General features: G+C 43.0%; 1 protein-coding gene across 2 annotated transcripts in view; it reads left to right on the plus strand.

Annotated features, from left to right (window-relative positions):
* Positions 1 to 25,626, plus strand: part of LOC120920855 (E3 ubiquitin-protein ligase pellino homolog 2) — an 81,796-nt gene that overhangs the window by 53,446 nt on the left and 2,724 nt on the right. Inside the window, exons 2-4 of one of the 2 annotated variants that reach the window (XM_040333204.1) lie at positions 2,056 to 2,197; positions 22,232 to 22,333; positions 25,149 to 25,343. In XM_040333204.1, the coding sequence (XP_040189138.1) occupies positions 2,056 to 2,197; positions 22,232 to 22,333; positions 25,149 to 25,343 (439 nt within the window). The remainder of the gene's footprint in view (positions 1 to 2,055; positions 2,198 to 22,231; positions 22,334 to 25,148; positions 25,344 to 25,626) is intronic. The other variant, XM_040333205.1, reaches the window with a different exon arrangement.

The following is a 25,626-nucleotide window of genomic DNA, read 5'->3' on the forward strand; positions in this document are numbered from 1 at the left end:
GGGAGCGTGACGTGCCATAGCCGGCCGTCAATCATGTTCCCTCTGGATAGGAACGCCCATTCCCCGCGGGGAGTCGGAATCTTATCTATACGATTGCACAGTGAGTACGGGGCTAAAAAAATAAATACAGGCATACTGTAGCTCGCGCTACTATGCCTAATTTAATGCTAGAAAAAAATTGTTTTATTAGGGTGAACCCCCTCTTTAACAGGCTGCCAGCAGCAGGGCTGTACACCAACCACACTTAAATGGCAGGATTTCACGCATGGAGGCGGAACGCCCAGTGTGCATGAGGCCTTATACAGGCCTTTGCTGCTGCTGGTCAGATCAGTGGCCCTGGTCTCAGATCTTACCTACCCAAGTGTCAAAGAAAGGGAGGGCACGCGTGGCATGTTGGCAAGCATGCACTAAAAATGGAAATGTCAGTTTTGGAAGGGATTATTCTTTAAGGAAGTCTGTCAGTAAAAATAGGGTGAGAACAGAGCCCTTCTCTCATCAGGCACCATGAATGACTTTGTTTTTTTGTAGAGCATCAGGGAGTGGCTCGTCACTGGTATATTTGTGGGTAAACGGGTAAAGGTTAATTGGTTTCCTCTATATTGCAGCTGTTCATTTGAATGCAGTTTGTAAGGAAGTCTTCCCAGCGACATGCCCATGTGCTGCCTTTTTGTGTGTGTGATCAGCCTAAAGATGTGACTCAAGGATGAAGCATTCACAATATCAATGACTTCCTTTGTACTTGTGCTTCAGGTCTTCCTTTGTCAGAACACGCTTTGTTTTATTGTAGCGGTTAGACTGTGTGTGGCAGAGGAATTCCCAAAATGTGTGTTTAGACTAAATTCTTCCACGTTGGAAATAGAAATCCGTTGACAATTCTTCTCATCCTTTTCTTCCATCTATGTCATGGATCATTAGCTGTAAAGCACCGCACTGCTATGCATTGTGTCTTTACTCTTCAAATTAAACAAGTCTTATCGGCGCTCACCTGAAGAACAGACGTGGGCGCTTGTTTTACTGGCCTGATATTCTTCATGGAGAACTGGCATTGGGTACACAGCGTGCCACAGGAATTCGGGGGAAATGGGGGGTGAACACAGAGGATGGACTCAACATTTTGCATGGTAGGCACCGATTTTGCGATTTTACTGGGCACATTGGCTGTCTGGGCACAGGGAGTTTTCCAGCTCCTATGTGTCATCACCTCCCTTGCAATAAAAAGGGTTTTGAAATGGTTTAGAACTTTTACAGTCGGTAGCCAGAGAAATGAGAATGATATGGTGTATGAAAAGCATTCCATATCGCTCCCATGTATGGCATGCTTGATATAAAGACGTGTTTTTTTTTTCCTTTTGGCTACCAATTGTAGTTGCCCTTAGGCCTCGTGTACATGGGACGCGTTGGGTAACTTGGACGCCTTTCCCCCTGGCAGTGGTGTTTTTTTTAGCAGAAAAAAAAAACGGCTGATACTTGTAAAAGCCTGTAACGCATTTAGGTGTGTCAAGCACTTGGGCGTTATTTTAATTATTATTTTTTTTTTTTTGCCAAAATTAAACCTGTAGTCTGACCACTAAAATGAATTGAGTGCAAGTGGTAAGCATGCATTGCATTTTCTTCTGACAACACTTTTTTATGTTTTTCTTTTCCCCTCTTTATTTTGTATTGAACTATATTAAGTGTGTGATTTTATTTATATATATATATATATATATATACATACATACATACATACATACATACATACATACATACATACATACATACATACATACATACAGAGAGGGGTGTCAGTTTGGCATCTTTGCCTTGGCACTAGATGACCTTATCCTGGCACTGAGCAGACCTTTAGTGTACACCTTCAGTACAGTATCCTTTTTACAAGAGGGCTTTTCTTGCATTTTTTTTTTTTGTGCAGGAGATTTTCTTGCATGATTTGTAGATAAATCTGAAGGTACGCGTTTCCTGATGGCGTTTCAATACCAGCTACACATGTATGAATATTGGTGCTGTCTGTGCACATAAATATTATCCTAAAGTATTATGTATTCTCTTTTGTAGGTACAATGGCTGCCTTCCTAATGGAGACAGAGGGAGGAGGAAAAGCAGATTTGCACTCTATAAGCGGCCTAAATCAAATGGTGTCAGAGCCAGCTCAGTCCACGTGGTATCAACACCCCAGGCTACGAAGGTAAGAGACTCTGTAAGTAACGAGAGATCTGATGTAGTTGTTGAAACTGTAAATCTAGAACTCTATTCATCTCCACTGGATTACCCAAAATGAAATCCCTAACTAGCTGTATTGCCAACTATGGTTGGGTTGATTTGAAGGGTGGATAAAAAAATCAATGATTTAAAGCAAATTTATTTTAATTAAATGCTTTTGCAGTAAAAAAATCTATTTATGCACCTTAAACGGAAAGCTGTCTATAATTTACTTTATTCAGCATGAAATGGCGCTTAGTTATGTAGCGTGAGGCTGTATATTCTGCAATATTTACATTTTTGGTAAACTCATTCAATGAATTCAAGCTAAGATGACATGCACTGCATTGATGCATTCACACAATTTCACAGTAACCATGAGATAATACAAATTTTAAAGCGGAGTTCCACCCAAAAATGGAATTTCCGCTTTAAGTGAAGGTGACCCCCTGATTTGGCATGTAATTTTTTTATGGGGGTGCTGGATACCCATTTTTGGAGGCATCCAGCTCCCACTTCTTCCCGGGGCTCTGTGGCCCCGGAAGGAAGTTCACCTTTCCGCCCTCCCTCCCATGCAATGTTCTAGGACGTGTCACGCATCCCAGAAAATTGCCCGGCTAATCGCAGTGCGTGCCCAGCTGTGAAGCCACAGCCAGGTGCCCACAGTCAGAATGCCGGTGAAGAGTTTGAGGAGCGGGCTTTTGTTCGCCTGCATCATTTGACCGTGGGACAGGCGAGTGTCCAATTAAGTCGTCGGCTACACTTTTTGTAGTTGACTTTTTTTATATGGGTGGAACTCTTGTTTTGCAAATTTATGTTCACTACAAACTGTATGATTGAATCAGTTCTAATATTGCGGTTTTACCAACTTATCAATCAAAATTTTACGATTTTAGCGGTGTCTTAACATGTTTTACCACATCATAAGACCCTCCCTAAGCTCAAACAGTATTTAACCATTTCAGCCATTTTGTGAGACCAGAGTGAGTAACAGCTGAGAGAGCAGCAGTGTACTTGTATTTAGCGTGTCACATCACCTGCCACAAGCTGAGGATTGTCCACTTGCCACTTCACCTGCCACAAGTTGTGGATTGTCCACTGGCCACAAGTTGTGGATTGGCCACGTCGCCTGGCCACAAGTTGTGGATTGGCCACGTCGCCTGGCCACTTACCGGAGCCGTCGGTAGCGGCGGAGGCGATCGGGTGCTGCTGCCTACTGTGTGAGGATGCAAGTGAGGGCTAGATGGCCCCCACCCGTCCTCATAGCATTGCTGGGTGGAAGTGACGTCAAAACGTCAGTCCCGCCCAGCGTCTTAAAGAGACCTTTTTTTTTAAAATGACAAAATTTCCATTTTTTTTTTTTGCATTTAAGTCTAAATATGAGATCTGAGGTCTTTTTGACCCCAGATCTCATATTTAAGAGGACCTGTCATGCTTTTTTCTATTACAAGGGATGTTTACATTCCTTGTAATAGGAATAAAAGTGATCAATTTTTTACTTCAGTGTAAAAAATTATAAAATCAATAAAAATAAAGAAAAAAAGTAAACGTCGCCTTTCGAGATTTTTAAGGGTTAAAGTTTGACGCCATGCCACGAGCGGGCGCAATTTTTAAGCGTGACATGTTGGGTATCATTTTACTCTGCGTAACATTATCTTTCACAATATATAAAAAAATTGGGCCAAATTTGTTGTCTTATTTTTTTAATTCAAAAAGATTTTTTTCCAAAAAAAGTGCGCTTGTAAGACCGCTGCGCAAATACGGTGTGACAAAGTATTGCAATGACCGCCATTTTATTCTCTAGGGTGTTAGAAAAAAATATATATAATGTTTGGGGGTTTTAAGTAATTTTCTAGCAAAAAAAAGTTTTAGTCTTGTAAACGCCGAATCTGAAAAACACCTTCTGTCCTTAAGTGGTTAAATGATCGTGTGTGGGCTTCACATCATTTTTCAGGTTCTGAAAAACGTTTTTTTTTTTTTTTTTTTCGAACATGCTGCATTTTTTAACGTAGTTTTAAACTGTCGTTTTTCGGGTTGTAAAAAATGATTGTGTGTGGGCTCAAACGATGTTAAAAACCTGCGCATGCTCAGAAGCAAGTTATGGGACAGGAGCGCTCGTTTCTGGTAAAACTACAGTTCATAATGGAGTAAGCACATTCATCACGCTGTAACAGACAAAGCGTGAATCGTCTTTTACTAACAGCTAAAGCATCCCAAAGGCGAATGGAACTTCCCCTATATAGTGCCGTCGCACGCGTTGTACGTCACCGCGCTTTGCTAGATTTTTTTTTTTTTAAAACGATGGTGTGTGGGCAACGTTGTTTTTAATGATGAAGTTGGAAAAACTTAGTTTTTTTAACATGCTGAAAAATTATAGTGTATACGCGGCATTGGTCTCTTTTTAAAGTGGTTGCAAACCTCAGACATGAAATGTGAACAAAGACTCCTTCTATAGTGTTTACTTGTCTCAATTAAAAAAACAAGTGTCATTTCTGTCTGCTGCTTTGCTCCTCGATCACCAAGAGAAAAAGATGTGACAGGAGGGACCTCCAGCTGATTGACAGCCTAAGCTTTGTCCCTGTGTGCTGTGCGAGGAGGGGTGTGTCTTTCCTCCAATCGGCTCGCTGAGCTCTCCTTGTGGAGCTCTGCAGGGTGTAATTTGAGCCCCCCCTTTTTTATTTTATTACCTTACAGCTCAGACAAGCTTGTAAATCTTGTCTGAACCTTGTTAGGTTTTAGGACATGACTGAACATTGCAGAAGAAAGGGTTGTGGTCCACAGCAGGTGGTCAGGTGTTGGTTGTCTTGCACCCAGGATGCCTCCTATCTGGTACCTGTGAGCACTTCTCCCGATCTAATCGACCTCGCTGGCTCTTTGCAGGTAATAACACTTTAAACAACACTGTTGAATGCTCATGTGGTTTGAGACGAGACGCAGAAGCGATTCATGCTTGTTTCTGTATTTGTCCCAGAAAGTACATGAACATTGTGTTCCAGCTGTGTGTTGCTATTTATGGAATGTGATGTGAGCACTCGCACATGTGAATTCCACCCAGACATCTGTGGATGCCGCTTCTTCCCCAACCCCCCCCCCCCCATTGACATATTTGAGAGTGCTGGAACCTGCGTTTACATTTTCATTAATAGATGTCCATAAAGTGGAACTCCAACCTAAACCTTTATTTGTTTTAGATATATATTGAGGGAAGTGTGTGAAGGATCTTCGCCAGGTAGAGATGGGTGCAGTTTGTGTGTTTTGAATTTGGCATATGCCTTGCATTAAAAATTTGGCAAAATGTTGCGAATGGCGGCATTTCATTTTTGCTGCAGCCATGATGCCACACATGAAAAATCATGCAGAGGAATAGGTTACTGCCAGTCTGCTCATACCAGAACTGTGGCACAAATACGATAAATCACCCCCCAATGTGTGGGCAGGCTCTTGGGAGTTGAGACGGCAGAATCTTTTTGCTGCCAAATTATTGAATGCATGTGGGGTGGGGATTGTTGGAGTTGTGTGGGTAGTCCAGCAGGCAGGGCTGAGAACATGGCTTGGGATTTTAGCGCAAAAAAAGCCAAACGGGAAATTAGGAGGTCCCTTAATTTGCGTAACAGGTATATTTCTGTACTCCTTTAGTGGTAAAGGGATAAACCAGCAGATACATCGATTCCTACTACCCCTACACGCGTGCGCGCGTGTGTGTGTGTGTGTGTGTGCGTGTGTGTGTGTGTGTGTGCGTGTGTGTTTTTTTTACTTTTCTTAAGTGGTTGGCACTACTGCAGTGCAGGAGCTTTGCGTTCAATTTCCACCAAGGACACTTATCTGCATGGTGCTAGCAGAGTTTCTTTTGGGTGTATTCACTTCCTTCCACATTCCAAAATATACTGGTAGGTTGCCTTCCCTATCAGAATCTTAGTATGCACGCGTTTTGGATGAAGCATTGTTTTCTATAGCTTGGGAAAGGATTTAATTTTCCTACTCTTTGGGGCTGTTGAGAGAAATTTCCCCTCACTGTCCTGGTGACTTTTAAAAACATTTCAACCCCTGAAGAGGGAGCAATGTGTGATCTGAACCATTTCGAAAATGTATAAAGGGCAACTCCATACATGCTCTTATATCAGTCCGAATTTATTGTATCTCCATAAAAAATACAGCAAGGGTAGACGCGTTTCAGCCGCAAAGGCCTTGTTCACACAACATTCCGAAAATGTGATCTGAATATAGGTCGGGGCTTAGAGTAAAAGATTTAGACGCGTGTCTAAATCTACTCTTAGGCCTCATTCACACAGGTGGACTCCATCGCTACGGAGTCCGCCTGCTCCCGTCAGCTCAGCGGGAGATCAGTCCGCAGATCTCCGCTGAGCCGACGGATGACAAGCACCTCTCTGCTCACTGAGCAGGGAGGGGCTTGTCGGGCACCGCTGTCGTCCTATGGAGCCATCTGATGAAAACGGACAGCATGTCCATTTTCATCAGATCTTTCCCAATCCGCATGGATGGATGGGGACGTGGCCCCCATACGTCTGTTTTTAGCGGGTCGGATGTCAGCGGACATGTGTCCACTGACATCCGACGCTCCATAGCAATGCATGGAGCGGCCGTTCAGGTCCGTGATAGACGGACCTGAACGGCCTGTAGTGTGAATGAGGCCTAAGGGCCCTTTCACACGGGCAGATCAGTAATGATCTGCTCCGTGTGTCTGCATTTGCTCAGCGGGGATCCTTCGTAAAATCCCCTCTGAGCTGGCAGCTGACAGGGCGGTCCCCGCACACTGTTCAGGGACCGTCCTGTCTTTCCTCCGCTCTCCCCTATGGGGGATCGGATGAACACTGTCCGTATGTTCGTGTTCATCCGATCCGGCAGACGGAAGAAAAATATGATTTTCTTCCATCCGAAAAACCGGATCTTTGCGGAGGTGGACAATTACGGGTGTCAGCGGATGGTCATCCGCTGACACCCGCAATCGCATAGGGACCCATGTATGTCCCGTTTTCATCCGCTGACCGGATGGATAAAAATGCGGACATACGGTCCGCACGTGTGATAGGGCCCTAAGGGATTCATCATATTTAGCCTCCACACACTTTTTATATAATCAGAAATTCTTATGTTCTATTGTCTCAGCATTGTTTGGAAAATGAAGACATTTTGGACAGCATTATACTGCATGTGTGATTAATTGTTGATTTTTATTTTCCAGACGAGATGACTACACAATTTAGGCAGCAGAGTTAGCTTGAGATTGATGCTTTCTGCCTTCCAAGTTAAAGGGAGAAAAAAAAATCTTGATTCTCTTGCAGGTGCTAAATGTAATGCTGTAGCAAAGATCTTGTGTTGGGTTCATGGCCCTGTGTTTGCTGCAGGCTCTGCTGTTTGCGTAGTGATGCATGATAAAACGAGAAGCTGGAGGGATTCGACACTCCCAAATGTGTTAAATTTCCTGGCGACAATCTGGCTAAATTTTAGGGAGTGTTCATTTGTTTTATATAAAACAGATTTTGTTTTGTGATTCGATCTAGTCTTGTTTTCAGCGTACAATGTTTAGCGCTGTTTGCCTCTTCTAAACAAACTTGTATTGTTACATGTTTCTCAGCCAAGGTAGGGAACATGAGTCGGAGTTCTCCCAAATGCCTGCATAATTTTCCTCCCTAGCAAAGCTCTGCACACAGTCATCCGTGTTCCCAGGAGAACACACGCCCTGTTCTTAACCTTTCTTAGAACCCAAGACTTTAAAAGCCTCGGCAGCTTTACATAATACCCTCTGAAAGGTGTGTTCTACCATAGATATTATGATCAAAGCAGATTAGAACTGATCCCTGCTATGTAAGGTATCCTTCCTTGCTCACATGGAACTGTAAATGCCTTCGTTTTTATGCAGCTGGCTAAATGAGCTTCATTTCTGTTCTAGTGGTCTGCTTTCCTAAAGTCGATCATAGATGGAGCGTTTTCGTTTCCTGCAACCATGGGTTGCAGGAAAGAAAATTGCACAATTTCCCATCAAAACAGTCAGTGTTTCCCCTTTCTTAATCGAACAACTTGGGAACGTTCAGGTTCAGCCTGTCCATAGGTGGTTTGAACCTCGGCCGGTCCCTGCTGAACTGGCCGAGATTCGAAATCTGACTGTAGTTTTGGTACTACCCTGCAACAAATTTTTGGTGGGCACTGTATGGTTTTCAATGACTCCATGGCTTCTTATATTTCAGGGATTTTTGGTGAGATTTCTTGGAGTAGTATGTGTCTTTGCTTGTCTTTATCTCTTTAGTTCTCCAAATATTTGCTTGCTGTTTTTATTATGCAGCACCCACTGGGGCAGCGTGACACCATGGTTTGGTTTGGTAATGGCTGCTGTAGCTGGCTGGTCCTGGGAATTTTGATGGGGCGCCATCGTCTCTGAAACACAATGGTAGCGATTTGTGAGTTTATTATTGCTTAAAATATGACTTCACATAAGATACAGGATACGAAGAAAGAGGATGGATAGCCGCACTCCAATGACCAAACTGTTGTCTTTTATTCAAAAAAACACAGCAAGTACATCACTTCACAAGGTGCAACAAAGGAACAGGTAGATAGCCGACGCGTTTCGCACTGAGCTAGTGCTTAATCAGCCATGATTAAGCACTAGCTCAGTGTGAAACGCGTCGGCTATCTACCTGTTCCTTTGTTGCACCTTGTGAAGTGATGTACTTGCTGTGTTTTTTTGAATAAAAGACAACCGTTTGGTCATTGGAGTGCGGCTATCCATCCTCTTTCTTCGTATCCTATGCATGGTCAGTGCATTGCCAGCACCCACGGTATCCTGAGTCGGTCCATCTCTACATAGTGACCCACCTGGAGCGGTGATCCCTTCTCTTCTACATAAGATACAGGGTTATTGGACACAAATTGTAACTTTTCTACATGATGCATGATACCATGGGCTCCCTACATTAACCCTACACCCGAAACCGTGTCTGTATTTTGTGTTTTTATTTAATTGGTGTAATTACGTTGAATCCATTGACTATTTTTTTGTATACCACCTTCAGAGCAGTAATAAAGCCCCGCCATACATGGACCAACATTCAGCCAGTTCAGCAGGAACTGGCTGAATTTTGATCCATATATGGTAAAGTGCTTGTACAGAAGTCGATCTATTGATCGACTTCTGTATAACCGCCATGTCGAGTTTTTTCTACTTGATGTAGTCTCTCCGCTGTTAGAATACAAAGGCAAAGCCAGGAGGATTCCACCATCTACATCAAATAAAGACCTTATACCAGTGTTTGGCCAGCTGTAAGTGGCTGTAAAGCCTTAAAGCGGAGCTTCACCCAAAAGTGAACCTCCGCTTTTCAGATCCCTCCCCCTCTCCAGTGTCACATTTGACACCTTTCAGGGGGGAGGGGGTGCAGATACCTGTATAAAACAGGTATTTGCACCTCTTCCGGGTATAGACTCCCACGGGAGTCTGGCCCCTCCGCGTCACCCCCCCGTTGTGTTCTGGGAAACACTCTGCTCCCAGAACACAACGGGGACCAGTGGGAACTGCACAGTGTGACTCACGCACACACAGTAGGGAATCGGGCAGTAAAGCCACCGGCGACTTGGACAGGTAAGTTAATTTTTTAAAAGTCAGCAGCTGCTGTATTTGTAGCTGGTGGCTTTTAACCTTTTTAGGTGAAACCCCGCTTTAAGGTTCTATGCGTCAAGGTGAAAAATGTGTTTTTTACATTTTTTATTTTTTGCTTGAGCCCGATCTGATGTGCACCAACGCAGCAGCTCCAGCTGCTGTCTCTCTCCTCATTGGACAGATTGATAGCAGGAGGCATTGATTCCTGTTGCTGCCAGTCAAATCCTGCAACACAGGGGGCAGGGCCGAGTCATGCTGTCTGTGTCAATAGACGCAGCAGCGGGACTCGGAAGCGAGCCCACACAGGTGCCCCCAGGATAATCGTCTTTCTGTGGTGGCACCCAATGAAGAGGTGCCAGATTTAGCACTCTCCAATTTAAATCAACCCCAATGCCAGGAAGTGTAAGTCGTTTATTTATTTTTTTAATCTGGCGTACAACCCAGGAACAATGTTGGTATCGACTTGGTTATTTAACAATTGGGAATATCTGTGGTGGAGTTAAAATTTCAATTGACTTCTGCATGATCCAGATGTAACATCAAATTGGTTGCAGCTGTTGTACTTTAACCTTTCCACCTGTAATTTGTATAAGACCTCATGCACACAGCAAGTGAGAGACATAAAAAACTTGCCGGGCATAAAATTCCAGGCATTTTCTTGTTGGTAAACACCAATGCAGACAAGCATTAGCATTTACAATTTTTTTTTTTTTTTTTTTTTTTTTAATTATGTAGGCTGTAGGTTGCACCTGCTGCCTACCTGACATGGGAAGACGCCTAGATTTTTATGCCCAAGATTTATTTTGCCTCCTACAGTCTGTGTGCAAAAGGCTTTAACCTAAAAATATCAAGTCTCCCCTCAAGAGCCATCATCTGTCACTTTGTGTGGTTGTCGCTGACTATTGGGAACCAGAGGGGTTCCTGATTAATGTGATAATTATGTGGGCTGTAACCTAGTGATTGCATAGAGCAGGGATCCTCAAACTACGGCCCTCCAGCTGTTGCGGAACTACACTTCCCATGAGGCATTGTAAAATTCTGACATTAACAGACATGACTAGGCATGATGGGAATTGTAGTTCCTGAACAACTGGAGGGCCATAGTTTGAAGATCCCTGGCATAGAGGTTGGAACCTTCCTTCAGAAAATAAATGCTTTCAGCCTTCAGATGAACACTGCCACCTCTAGCAGAGGCTAGTGCAATATTTTTAATATATGTAATTGTCAGATAAAATTACAGTATTAAAAAAAAAAAAAAAAAATTATACCGAAGAAAAGTAATACTTTTTTACATTGTTTTGCATTTATCTTAACAGAAGGTTTTTACGATATTCAAAATAAAAACATTTTATGTACTTGCTAAAGAGATTCCCTTAACTTGAAGGGATTTTTCTCTCACTTTATGTTGTGACTCTGGGACAGGAAGTGAACGGGAAATCTCCACATTGGGACACGGATGGTGAAAACAACGACCGACAAAGGTTACAACCCTCCCTTACGCTATACTCTATCCACAAAAAAAAATTGCCTATAGTTCCGCTGTGCCAGGGGTAAAAGCAGAAGATGCCTGCTGCAGGGGGTGGGCTGTGGCCACCCGAGGAAGATTTCTCGTTCAATATTTTTATTAAAAAGTTTTGTCATTTGCTGTTGCGCTAACTGGAGGATGTGTGCTATGGCCATTTTTTCTAGATCTTTGTATTGCTATGTTGCTTAGTTTAATCAATGTGTCTGTCTGCATTGGAACTTGTTCTTCTTTAATAAAAAATACATTGAAATATATAAAAAAAAAAAAAAAGTTTTGTCATTAATTCAAAACATCGTTCTAACAAATATCCCCATCCGAGAGTCAACATAGTCCTTCGATAGGGTTTGACTAATACAGAATTTAAGAATATAACCGTGCATCAATGTAATGAGTATAGAACATACACCGGTGATACCTGACCCTCTGAAGGCTTATTATAAACCATTGATTTGAGTAATATTTGAGCGACTTTGCATGCCATAGATCTATAAGGTTGAGCTGGGGTCAGGGGAGGATCAATGTCTGATTCTGTTCCAGTTGGTTCAAGGGAGTACATGCCAGCCACCCCAACAGGGATCATGCTGTGGTCCGTAGTGCCCCCCATACTCCCGGATTTTTCAGTCCTGCCCTCCACCACCTCCCCACGAGGAAGAAGATTTCTTGTATGTTTGACAAATTTTCAAAACAAAGATGGTAGGGATAATATCCCATAATGGTTTTCACATAATCGAATATACAAGAAAAGTTGTTGTGGTGTTACATTATTATTTTACAGGATGTATATAGCGCCAACCGTTGTTGGAGCGATTGTGGAGAAAGTACAGTTACAATACGATTTTAAGACAAGAAGTTTGGTAGGGCCCTTCATTCTGTGATCAGTTGTGACCGTACAATGTAGTTCTTTAGGAAGTTAACCACCTAAAGCGGAGTGCCAACCGTTTTTTATGTTTATTAAAAGTCAGCAGCTACCAAAAGTGTAGCTGCTAGCTTTTTTAATAAACAAACACTCACCTGTGCCACGGTCCAGCCATGTGGCCGCACTGAGCCACGCTCCTCTCCCCCTCCTCTCTGTTGGCGCCATCATGGCAACTGTGAGCACCTGGCTGTGACGGCTTTCAGGTTCACAGCTGGGAGTGTGCTACGCTCTGCTAGTGGCCAGGCAATCTTCTGGGACCTGTGGCGTGTCCCAGAAGATTGCAGGGAGGGCGGAGTCGCCTAGTCGGCCAAGAGCAAAATTGCTTGGAGCCGCTAAACTTAAATATATATTGTGAAAGATAATGCTACGTTGAGGAAAATTGAATACCCAACATGTCACGCTTCAAAATTGCGCCCACTTGTGGAATGGCGACAAACTTTTACCCTTAAATCTCCATAGGCGGCGTTTAAAAAATTTACACAGGTTACCAATTTTGAGTTGGAGGTCTAGTGCTAGAATTATTGCTCTTGATCAAACGATCGCAGTGATACCTCACATGTGTGATTTGAACACAGTTTTCACATGCGGGCACGACTTGCATATGCGTTTTGCTTCTGCGCGCAAGCTCGGAAGGACAGGGCGCTTAAAAAAAAAAAATGTAATTCTACACTGTCCCTTTTTTTTTTTTTTATATTTTTTTTTTTTTTTTTTTTTAAAGATAGAAATTATTAGGAATAATATCAAAGTAGTAGATATTGAGGAATATTGTCCCATCTATGAAGGTACAAGATTCTCTAGTTTTGTGGACGTCTCTACTTTAGATATTCTGAATATCCTCAAGTCTCTTAGAGCCTCGTCCTCATCATTTGATCCCTGCATTGCGCAACTGGTGAAGGACGCCGCAGAGCCCCCTTTATTGCCGACATTGTAAATACTTCCTTCTCCACTGGAACAGTGCCGGGTATTCTGAAGCGGGCTGTGATTATTCCCCTGCTGAAGAAAGCTAACCTGGCACGCTCCGTGTTGAGCAATAATCGTCCCATTTCAACTCTACCATTTCTGGCAAAAATCATGGAACGAGCCGCAGTGTGGCAAATTCAGCCCCATCTCGAGTCCAATTCCATTCTTGATGATTTTCAATCTGGATTCCGACCAGGAAGAGGTCCTGAAACCGCCTTGACCAAAGTCCAGGATGATCTACTCTGGGCCCTGGACAGAAATGAGGCTTCGGCCTTGGTATTGCTGGATCTGTTGGCAGCATTCGATACCATCGATCATTCTAGACTGCTTGATCGATTAGGGACTGTGGCAGGCATTGATGGTATAGCATTGGCATGGATGACCTCATTTCTGCTGGACAGGGTTCAGAGAGTAAGGCTGGGACTGCACTGCTCTTCTGATAGTCCCCTGTTCTGTGGAGTCCCTCAAGGGTCGGCGTTATCGCCGCTCCTGTTCAACATCTATCTGAGGCCTCTGCTATATATCATCCGCCGCCACAACCTATCTTTTCATGTCTACGCTGACGACACCCAGTTCTACATTCCTCTGCCCAGGGATGGGGGGGCACAGATAACTCTGGCCACCTGCCTGGAGGAAATTCAAGCCTGGATGGGGGCCAATTATCTTATGCTCAATGGCTCCAAGACTGAGTGCATGGTTTTATGCAATCAGCCATGGTCGGGCGGTTTCCCTACCTGGCCGGACTCGTTTTCATCGGTCCCAGTGCCAGTCACCCAGGTCAGGGATTTGGGAATCATCTTGGACGAGAGATTGACGCTACGACCACAGGTAAACCAGGTGGTGAGTTCTTGTCACTTCCACTTGAAACTCCTGAGGTCGACTTTTCGCTTCATTGAAGAATCGCATAAGATCTCCATGGTCAATGCCATTATTGGAAGTCGATTAGATTATTGTAATGCTTTGTACCTGGGTTTACCTAATAACATCATGCACAAATTACAGCTTATTCAGAATGCCGCTGCGAGGCTACTCACGGGTGTTGGTCGTCGTGACCACATCACGCCATCGCTGAGAGCCCTGCATTGGCTACCCGTGAAGGAACGGGTTCTGTTTAAGACTGGATGCATGGTGCACAGGGCTACCCATGGCAAGGGGCCAGTGTACCTGCAGGAAAAATTCACCAAGTATGTGCCCAACCGTACCTTAAGGTCGGCTAATTTGGAAACTTTGGTGATTCCTAAATTTCATAAGAAAAAATGCGGAGGGAGGACGAGTGCGGTCCAGGGAGCACAGTTTTGGAACTCCCTGCCTCTAAAATTAAGGCTTGAGAATGATCTTTTTAAGTTCAGGAAGCTTTTAAAAACTGAGCTTTTCAGTCTAGCCTATGGAATTACATAGGTTTTTATAGTTCTTTGATCTGCTACTATTTTAAATTTGATCTGTTCCGCTGCCTGTGTGTGTTTTTTTGGTTGTTGCTGTATTGTTGTTCTCGGCGCATCGAGGCCTACGGGTAACTGACTGCGTTTTGTACTTTTAAGAATTTTAATAAATAAATAAATAAGAAAATCTGGGTCACTTTTATTCCTGGTTACAAGGAATGTAAACATCCATTGTAATAGAAAAAAAAGCATGTGATATCTGTTGGTCAAAAATACCTCTGATCTCATATTTACACTAAAATACAATTTATTTTTTTAACTTTTCGTCACTCGGCATCTGGGCTGTGAGGGGAACAGACACAATCGGCTCTGCCGTTACTGGTGGCAACGGTAAGCGGCGACGGCCGACGGGGGGTCTTGGGGGGGGCTGCTCTCGCCCCGCTCTCAATAAGTGTTCTCATGGTGAATCCGACACCAACACCATGTTTATCTGAATGTCCTATTTTTTTAAATACTGGAGTTATGGCTTTGTGTGAAATCCCTGATGTTCCAGCCAGTCTAGTCCTTTTTTTTTTTTTCTATTAAAACCTGACCACACCAAGCATAGGAGCCCAGCCTGGTCAGTTTTCTGGCTGTGCTGGGAAATCCGTGTGCTCTTATCATTTTTTTATTTTACTTATGTTTTTTGTATATATACACAAAGGTAGTGATTTCACAGGGAGTATTGGGCATCGTGCACAAAGGACGTTTAAAAAATGCCAGCGCTGCTGCCAGGAAAAAAGCAGCATTAAAAACTCACCGTTGGCCACGGTTTTAAAAAGTTTGTACGCAATTTTTTGGCGCAAGTATTTTTTTGGGCATTTATCCAGTAAAAATACTCTCTATAGGGTAAAAATGGCAAATGCGGCTAACAGCTTGTTGCAGCATTTAAGGGCGATTTTAGTTTCCTGGATGCACAGGCTGTTTTTTTTTTTTTTTTTTTTTTTTCTACTAGCCCTAAATGCTTATGCCTCTGAAAGTTTGTGTGCATGGACACATAGGCCAACATAAAGGGGTGTTTAGAGGCATTTAAAAAAAATTTGGATGCCCCCAACAGCAGCTGTAAAAACGTCCTGTGTGCATGAGCCCTAAAAGCTGTTTTATTAAACGATGGTAAAGAAAACAATAATGCTGGGGTGTAGTCTAGAGTGGTTGAGGGGTAAATTTGGGTCATGCGCAGAGATAAGCTTTAAAGCTTCCTACATCCCTAAAATACAGAGCGCACATTCCTGCTTTGTAATTTGTTTACTGTAAATTTCACAAGCCAGAAACTGATCCTACGCTGACATGTAATCCATTTGAAACCCTTGCAGTGCAGCCATGCATTTTGTTCAGGGCTTTGCTTAGAAAGGTAATGTTGCAACTTTTTTTTTTTTAAGGAGTGTGATATACTCGTACAAATATTGTACATGGGCTTAGTCTTATGTCAGCAACGTTAAAGGGGAGTTCCAGCCAATATTTATGTTTATTAAAAGTCAGCAGCTACAAAAAGTATAGCTGCTGGCTTTTAATAAACAGACACTTACCTGCTCCGGCGTTCCAGCGACGCGCCGGCCAGGGCTCCGCTCCTCTCCCCCCCTCCCCGGCTGGCGTCTTCATTGTCACTGTGGGCACCCGGCCGTGACCGCTTTCGGCTTCACGGCCGGGCACCCACTGCGCATGCGCGGGCCGGCGCTGCGCTGTTTGATTGGACAGGCGATCGCCTAGGACCTGTCGCGTGTCCTAGGCGATCGCCGACAGGGAGGGGCTGCCAAAAGGCGATTAAGCTTAATCGCCTTTGCAGCCCCTCGACGGAAGGAGGAAGTGGGACAGGAAGTCCCCTTCTCCTGAAGCCCCCACTCCCCCCCCAAAAAAAAATTACATGCCAAATGTGGCATGTAAGGGGGTGAGGAGTGGGATAAGCGGAAGTTCCATTTTTGGGTGGAACTCCGCTTTAATAATTTTTTAGGCTATGGCAGGCCATCGGTGCAAATTTTTTCCTGTAGCAACGGGTTGCAGGTAAGAAATTTTAATGATTCCTTCTCTTTAACACGGTGACATGGGAATTCCGAGCATTTGTCTTCTGCCAATAATCACAAGCAAATACGACAGGCTGGTTGTAAGGCTGGTTGTATGCAAATTGATCAACTTGGCACACTCAGCCTGCACATTAATGGTTTGAATCGGTTTGTTCCTGCCTAAGGCCCACAACATTTTTTAAAGGTCTTTGCACAAAAAGGATAATGTATGCCCATGGTGCCAATGTTTTATTGACCACTTCCCATCAGGGCCAATTCTGACATTTCGCTCCTACATGTAAAAAGCTACTTTTTAGCAGAGGAATACAATTTTGTATTTTGTATTTTTAATTACACACAGTATTTGCGCGACAGCTTTACAAAAGCAATTTCTTTAAAAAAAAAAAAGCAAGACTAAATTTTGCCCAATTTTTTTGTATAATGTCAAAGATGCTGTTGCGCCAAGTAAATGGATACCAAACATGTCACGCTTTTAAAGTGTGTCCATGAAATGGCGACAAACTACAGTGTTTAAAATTCTCCATAGGCACCGCTTTTAAATGCATTTACAGGTTACCAGTTGCGTTGCACAGGAGATCTGGTGTTAGGATTATTACTCTCGCTTTGAGGTTTGCGACAATACCTTCATGTTTGGTGCGATCACCGTTTACATATGTGTGCGTGAATAATTTATCTGTTTGCATTTGCGCAGAAGCACGGTGGGATGGGGCACTGTATTTATTTTTCTTGCACTTTTGTTGTTGTTTTTTTTTGGGGGGGGGGGGGGGTTTAACTTTATTGCTATCACAAGTGATGAGAAACATTGATTGGCTGCATGGGAGGCCAGAGAAGAGATTTGGGGTCTATTGAACCCCAAATCTCTCCCCTGACCTCCCATGCAGCTGATCGGGCACAGATCGGTCTGATTGGCTGCTTTTTTGACAGCTAGGCAAACTGAGGCGGAACCGGAATTGACAAACTACTCGTAACTCCCAGTTTTTGGGTTACAGAGAGAGAGAGAGGGGGCAGACTTTAGGCCACCTCTCTCTTTAGGGCAGCCAGCACCGCTGGCCTCATCGTTCCCGGGCTCGGTGATTGAACGCTAGAGCCCAGAAAAGGTGGCCGTTGGCGTGGGGTCGGACCCCCCTTCGCCACCTACAGAGGCAATCAATTGATTAATTAGCCACTCGGATGACTTCTGCCGTACAGGGAATCGCCGGCTGAAAATATCCATACTGAGATGATTCAGGCATCATCCTGGTATAACCACTGAAACCCATGGCAGTCCTAGTGGTTAAAATGTATAGGTGCCATTTTTGCTTCTGAGCTGGTACAATTCTAATACTTTGACAAAGGGTTGGACCACCAAAAAACTATATTTTAGTTCTAGAAGGCATCTTATAGGCTGGTTCTGGCTGCTACATCCTGGATATTTGTAAAAGATCTCCCCACCATTCTTGCCACACTGCAGTTGGCTGGTCTGCCTGCATCTCACCTTTTGTATTGGGTACCGAGCATGATTTTCACCGGTTTCTAAACATAAAACAAAATCGAGCTAGAAGTGAGAATCTTTTTAAATTTTTTGCAGCAGGTCCGATTTAGAGAACTGCGTTCAGATATCAACCAAGAGTCCCCAAGTGTAATAAACTGTCAGATGTTTTCACTTATGCCATCTACAAAATCTGTTTTGATGTTCTGACCCCTTAAGGACCGGTAATCGGTTACAGAGTACTTTTGCTGTGTGTGTTTCCTTTTAAAAATGTATCTAAAATTAATGTTCGCCTTGCCATCGCTTACTGACCTCTTCTTGCTTGTCATGCTGCCAGCCATAACACAATATCAAACTGTCCATAAACTGATCTAATCTTCTGCAAGGGATCAGACCGCAGAACAGTTCCCTGTTCTGTGTCCATTTTATGTTGAGCAATCTGCATGCATCAGCCTGGAATAATAGCAAATCAAACGAAAACTTTGAATATGCCTCATTCGTTGCTATACATTGGCCCATCTACCATGATTGCAGGTCAGTGCTGAAGTGATAAATGTATATCTTCCTGTGGGGCCAGAAAGTCATGGTAGCTGAATTTTTAAATAGTGCTTTGTGCTGCCTTTTACCGTACCCCTCAATCTCCCAAACAATTCTGCCTAAGCCATGCTATGGTGTAGTGCAGGGGTGTCCAAACGTTTTTCAAAGAGGGCCAGATTTGATGAAGTGAACATGCTTGAGGGCTGACCATTTTTGCCTGACATTCTTTAAACCATTAAATTTCGTTCAAACACTAATACATTGACCATCACAAATTCTCTTGCCTTTGTGGCTGTGTGTGGTGAAGAGATGAGCTTCGGCGTGTTATTTGGATATACCGTATTTATCGGCTTAAAACATGCACCTTAACTTTAATAAGGACGTTTCAGGAAGAAATCTTACATTTTAAATAAAGAACTGTGAATCAAAATATCGGTCAGTGCCCATCAATGCAGCCTAATCTGTGGCCATCAATGGATTTTAATCGGTGCTATCGCCTAATTAGTGCCCATCTGCAGCCTCACAAGTGCCATGAATGACGCACCCACCGTATTGCCATGAACGCCGACTCGCCATTCGTCAGTGCAGCCTTGATTAGACAGAGGGGGCGGGATGAGTGCCGACAGACATACAGGAGAAACTCCTGTTTTCTCGGCTGCCTCTTTAATTGAAAGTCCAGCCTCCTGTGATGGACACAACAGTTGTCCAATGAGAGCGGAGGAGACGGGACTTCCTTTTACATGGGATGCTGTGTAAACAGGAAATACTCCTGTATCCTGTACGGCACTTGTCCCGTCTCCTCCAAGGCAGCAAGCATATATATATATATATGTGTGTGTGTGTGTGTGTGTGTGTGTCAAAATTACCAGGTGGGCCGTCCAAAACCGTGCTCGCGGGCCGGACGTTGGACATGCCTGGTGTAGTGGGTAGAGGTCGGTGTCATCTGTGTGCCAAGCTGACTTCCTCACTACCCACATAGGCTCCAGAGACAGAGGAACTTGTGTGAGAGAAGCCTGCTACTGTAAGTGTAACCTTCACCAATAAGTGTCCATGTCATCTAGACCACTTCTGAGGTCCTTCTTCTGGTGTCTAGGTCATGAACAAAAGAGATGGATCACCCTACAATCTGGCAAAAACAAATGGAAGATAATCTGTTCCCCTCCGTTTGACCGGATGAGAGGGCAGTTGGGTGTAAACTGACAGCTGGTCTGTTTACATCTGACTGCCCATAGAACACAGTGGAGCTCTGCATAAGACTGTCATCCACCTGCTCAGAGAAAGGGGACGAAAGAAATCCAAGTCCTCAATTCTAACCAGTAGGAAAGACCAATAAAGCCTTCTGAAAACGGAAGGTGTTCACACGTCTCATTCTATTATGTAACCTGAAGGCAAGAGGACTCTTCCTCATTTTGTACTGTCTCCTTGGATCCCAGGCCCTACTCCATAGAAGCTATTGGTTCCATACACTCCAGAAACGGCTGTATGTTTGAAATAAGTGGCTCTGGTACCCTAGCACTTAATGTATATTTGGCGCATAAAGTCACATGGCTCTGCCCACTGTCTAAAATGAGGAATAATCCTCTTAATTTTGGCATATGTGATGTAATGGGAAGTGAAGAAGGCAAGCCAGCTAGCTGATAATGTGTGGCGGGCGCACAGAGCTTTGTTACAGGCTCTGTTTTTTAACGTTTGGCTTTTCAGCATGCCAAAAATAAAAGCACAAATCTATTCAGAACAAGTCTCCTCTGCAGTTCTTGTCCACTTCTGTTATGGAGACATCTGCTTTTCTTAAGGGGGAGGGGAGAGAATGAATGTAGAAATTTGTAAACTTTTCTTGTCCTGGCTGCGACAAATACTAACTGTTCAAAAAATGAAATGCTTGTGCTTGTCGGGCTGAATTTTTATATATATATATATATATATATATATATATATATATATATATATATATATATATATATATATATATATATATATATATATATATATATATATATATATATATATATATATATATATATAATTTTTATAATTTTTCTTTTTTTATCATTTTCCTTAAGTTGTTCTGCTCTGTCTGGATTTACATTGAGATCGATCTCCTTCCATCCATTGCTGTGTGTTAATTAATTCCCATGGTGGGCTTGAGCGGATGGTACATAATTTATGAAGGAATCGGTTACACACAATCGTTCAGTCATAAATGTTATTGCCTTCTTCGCTCTTTCAGACATTTCATTCGCTACATTTAATCAGTTTTCAGAATTAGCCGGTCTCCAATGGAAGCATTTAAGTTCTACTTGGCACAGATATTATTGTACGCTAAAAAATCAAAAGCACTAGAAAGGCCAAGTTCACATTTGTTTGCAGGTAAAGAACAAGTGCGTTTTTTTTTTTTTTTTTTTTTTTGTAAAGCATTGCACCTGCTATCAGCCGATCAAGGGGGCAATTGTCAGGCTCTTGCAGACAGTCAGTACACTCTATGCCCATACCTCCGATATGGGCAGGCAGTTACCAATGTCCAGGAAGCTCTGTACAGGACTACAAGAGCACTTGCCAGCGCCCTCGCAGTTCATTGACGCCCCTGCCCTGGATATGTTATTTCCTGCTTGTACGATTGGCCCACTAATTTTCCTCAAAGTCTGCACCAAGATGGAAGTCAGATTTTAGGCATCCCCTGCAACAAAAATTCATTTTTGATGAGATACTCCCAATAGGAAATCATATCTAAAGTGATGCAGGCCCTGTAATCTCCCTCATTGGAGCCCTGCAAGTGCAGCAGCTGGTTGATGATTAAGTAACCACTCCTATTAGATTTACTTCTGCACATACAAACACACAGGGATTTCTTCAGAATAACGAAAGGTAGGAATCTCCATCAAAGTTTGTCAAAATCCTTGTAATGTACATTGATCACCCGGAGAGGAATTACTTTTTCTCAACAAAAGTGGAAGCCTACGAACGATCAATCGGTTAAATTTGGCTTTTTTTTAACTGATGGTTAAATAACCTATGGGGCCACACACTATCGGTTTTGACCGATGAAAACAGTCGATCAGACCGTTGTCCTCTGTTTAACCGATCGTGTGTACGAGGCCTTAGGTAAGTATTTCATAACTGGCTAGTTTTCCATGCTCTGTGTACTGTGGGAGACCAGGTATAGTAAATGCAGGGTTCTGGGTTTAGTAATACTTTAAGTTACAAATTCTGATTTCCTGGAGAGCCAAGCGTTGGTCAGGCCGTAGTTTAACTTGTGTTGTATTGAAGGGGTTAAAAATTACTAAATAAATCTCCAGCTATTAGGCTTACTGTTTTTATCATTATTTTTGTTTTGAGAAGTGTTTATGAAATAAAATATAAACTGGGTCTATTAATAAATATCTATTTTAATTATCAAAAGATAGAGCTGTGTTAAAGCTGCCAAAAGCTTAATTATAAACTGTTATCCTTCACTTTCCCCCCCTTCCCTGGAGGAATTATAGCAGAAAATGTATTCAGGAAATTATGGCATTTACTGTGGAAGAGCCTCATTAAGTGTGATCAATGAAAACTTATTTTCTTTTTTTTTTCCCCTCTCTCTGCAGGCATTCAGCAGTAGAGGTCAACACAGCATCTCCTACACATTATCCCGAAATCAGACAGTCGTTGTGGAGTATTCTCACGATAAAGACACCGATATGTTTCAGGTACATTTTACTTGTTGGGAGTATTTAAAGAATGTGTGCGTTTATCAATGGGTAATTTATATCGCCACCTCCCCTTTTAGTGTCCAAATAATGTAGTCCAGGCTTCCTCTGGCTGCTGGGTTATGTGATCTATCAGAGTAATTCAGACAGAGCCAGTGGCTCTGCTTGAGTATGGATCCTACCCATTGACATCCCAACATTAAATGAGGCTTAGGTTTGCTTTAAACAGGCGCTCCAATTGAAATGGCTGGCTTTTAAACAGCATAGTAGACACAGCTTAAAGAGTACAGTATGTTACCCCAACATTTCATATTCCTTATATGTGGCTTTTTGAAAACGGAACAAAAATGTAAACTTCCGGTTTCCTTGGACCTCCACCTGTAAAGCCCATGAGTTTTTCTCTCCCAGCAAGCAAAGCAAGGTAGCGACCAGGAGTCATGACCATTCAGAGCACTGTGCATTACCTTCTCAGAGTCCAGGGATCCTCAAACTACGGCCCTCCAGCTGTTCTAGAACTACACATCCCATGAGGCATTGCAAAACTCTGACATTCACAGACATGACTAGGCATGATGGGAATTGTAGTTCCTGAACACCTGGAGGGCCGTAGTTTGAAGACCCATGACCCAGAGCATAGTGTGCATTACAGGCCTCTTCAGACCACCGTCCAGGGCACTGTGCACTGTGCAGCGTTGCAGGCCTCCCCAGACCAGCGCACTGTGCAGCGTTGCAGGCCTCCCCAGACCAGCGCACTGTGCAGCGTTGCAGGCCTCCCCAGACCAGCGCACTGTGCAGCGTTGCAGGCCTCCCCAGACCAGCGCACTGTGCAGCGTTGCAGGCCTCCCCAGACCAGCGCACTGTGCAGCGTTGCAGGCCTCCCCAGACCAGCGCACTGTGCAGCGTTGCAGGCCTCCCCAGACCAGCGCACTGTGCAGCGTTGCAGGCCTCCCCAGACCAGCGCACTGTGCAGCGTTGCAGGCCTCCTCAGACCACAGTCCATGTTGTCTGTGCAGTTTGTTCAAACCTTAATACCATAAATAGTAACATTAGAGGGGGGTTTTTTTTTTCTATAGGGGTATTTTTTTTTTTTTTCTATAGGGGTATACGAGTTTGGAAATTCTAGAGAAATGCTTAAATAACGCATTAAAATTTAACAAAACCCATTTGTTTTTAGTTGACTAAAATGTACTGCAGATTTTAGTCGGCTAAATAAGACAAACAATTGCAGGTGACTAAAATGCGAGTAAAAGTAAAAATGGCATGTCAGTCAAAAGGTTATGACTAAATAAAAATTTGATGCCAAAATGAACACTGCTCAAGTGTACCTACAAAGGTTGAAATCCTGTACACTTTTTTAAAACTAATAAAAGGAAAAAAAAATATTCAGCTACTGCTGCTCATAGTGAGCGGGATTGCATATCTGTTACTTTCTGTGGAAGATGACTAAAGAATGGGGTGAGACCGCTTTGGGCGGCAATGGGGTTCCAGCTATAATTTGCAGTGCTTGGTATGAGCAGGCGATTTAACATTTCTAGTGTTTCAATTTTTGATAAATATTCTCTGCAATTTTTTAATACTGGCATAAGTGGCAAAGTGATTGCTAATTAATTGCAATTATTGCAAAACAATCCATGCTGATTAGCATTTGAGTCATTAAAGCAGAACTAAACTAACCAAGTTGGAAATGTTCAATAAATGTTATTAAACATGCCACTTTTTTCTGTAGTGTTTTTTATATTTTCATTTAATTTATATTCTGCCTACTAGTGCATGCTACATGCTGCGCTAATAATCAGTGTTGCCAATCGGTGCCATTAAAGGGTGCCTGTCAGTGCAGCCTCATCAGTGAAGGAGAAAACTTGCTTATTTACAAAATTTTACTGAAACAAACTTTTTATTTTAACTTTTCAGTCTTTTTTTAATTTTCATCGGTGGTGGTCAAATGGCACCAAAAAAAAGCCAACTGACATACACAATGGGGCACTATTGGTTCCAATGATGAGGAACTATGCCTCCACCTAATATCAAATGTGTGGGTTTTTTTTTAATCAATATCAATTTATTAATTATTTTTTTTTTTGGTCAAAGGTTCAAGTTTAAGACATACAGCTGTTCGGTACAGTAAGCAAGCATAGATAAAACAGGAAAAAGGACATTAACCATGGAATAAGGAGTGTTCAATACCTGTGCTTAACCTATATCGCTATGCCAGCTTGCTTATTGAAGACACAAGTGACATCGTAGTAAAGCTAGCTGGCCTTCGTCTTCATGGGTCATTTTGCATTCTGTGGCTAACTTGAACAACAATTCTAACTTCTAAGTATTGTAGCAGCCGGGGACACTAGGGGTCTCCAGGGGTAGGAAAGGAGGGGAAGAAAGAGAGTAGAGCAGAAAAAGTGTCATCAAGTCGGTCCTCGTACCTTCTCAGGGTGGGTCCTCCCGGTGGTGCCACAACTCCCAGACTGCATCGTGAGCCTCCAGTCGATCCCGCATTTTGGCGGTCATTTTCTCCATAGTCTCCACATCCTTGATCCTAGCGTATAGGGCCTCAGGTGGAGGGGGGGGGGGGGGGGTTCGGTGTTTCCAATGCAACGCCACCACAAATGTGGTTTTTAATCCCACTGATGCCAGGAACATGCCCATATTGCTGGCCAGTTCAACAGTTTGCAGAACAAATCAAAAAACTGTCCCTCTGTTTAAAGTGTGGAGACCCCTGCTCTGATTGGATAGTTGCCTGTATTTGCTATGTCCAGCTGTATGTATAAGGCTTGCTGTCTCAGTAAAGAAATTATACATGTTAATTTTCTTTTTCCAGATTGGAAGGTCAACAGAAAGTCCAATTGACTTTGTAGTGACGGACACAGTTTCTGGTAACCAGAATGACGAGACTCAGATCACACAAAGTACCATTTCCAGGTTTGCTTGTCGAATAGTCTGCGATAGGAATCTACCATATACAGCTAGAATTTTTGCCGCAGGATTCGACTCCTCCAAAAATATATTTCTCGGTGTAAGTCATTAACTTTTATTTCTATTTTTTTTTTTTTTTAACACACTTAATATTTTTGATTGTACAATAAAAGCATGAGGTTAGGGGAGACGTTTTGTTAGAATATATTTTCTGTGTAGGACACCTTAGGAACAGTGCATATAAAGCTATTGTACACTTGAGACTCATGGAAGTTCCTTCTAAAATTATGGAAAAGTGCACCATGCTGTTCAATAATGCCATCCCGGGTGTACAAGAGAACATCCAAGCCTGGAGAAGGTTGTCTGTGCTTTCTCAAATCTCT

The sequence above is a fragment of the Rana temporaria genome, chromosome 13 (genome assembly GCF_905171775.1).
Source record: "Rana temporaria chromosome 13, aRanTem1.1, whole genome shotgun sequence".
NCBI classification, from domain to species: Eukaryota; Metazoa; Chordata; class Amphibia; order Anura; family Ranidae; genus Rana; species Rana temporaria.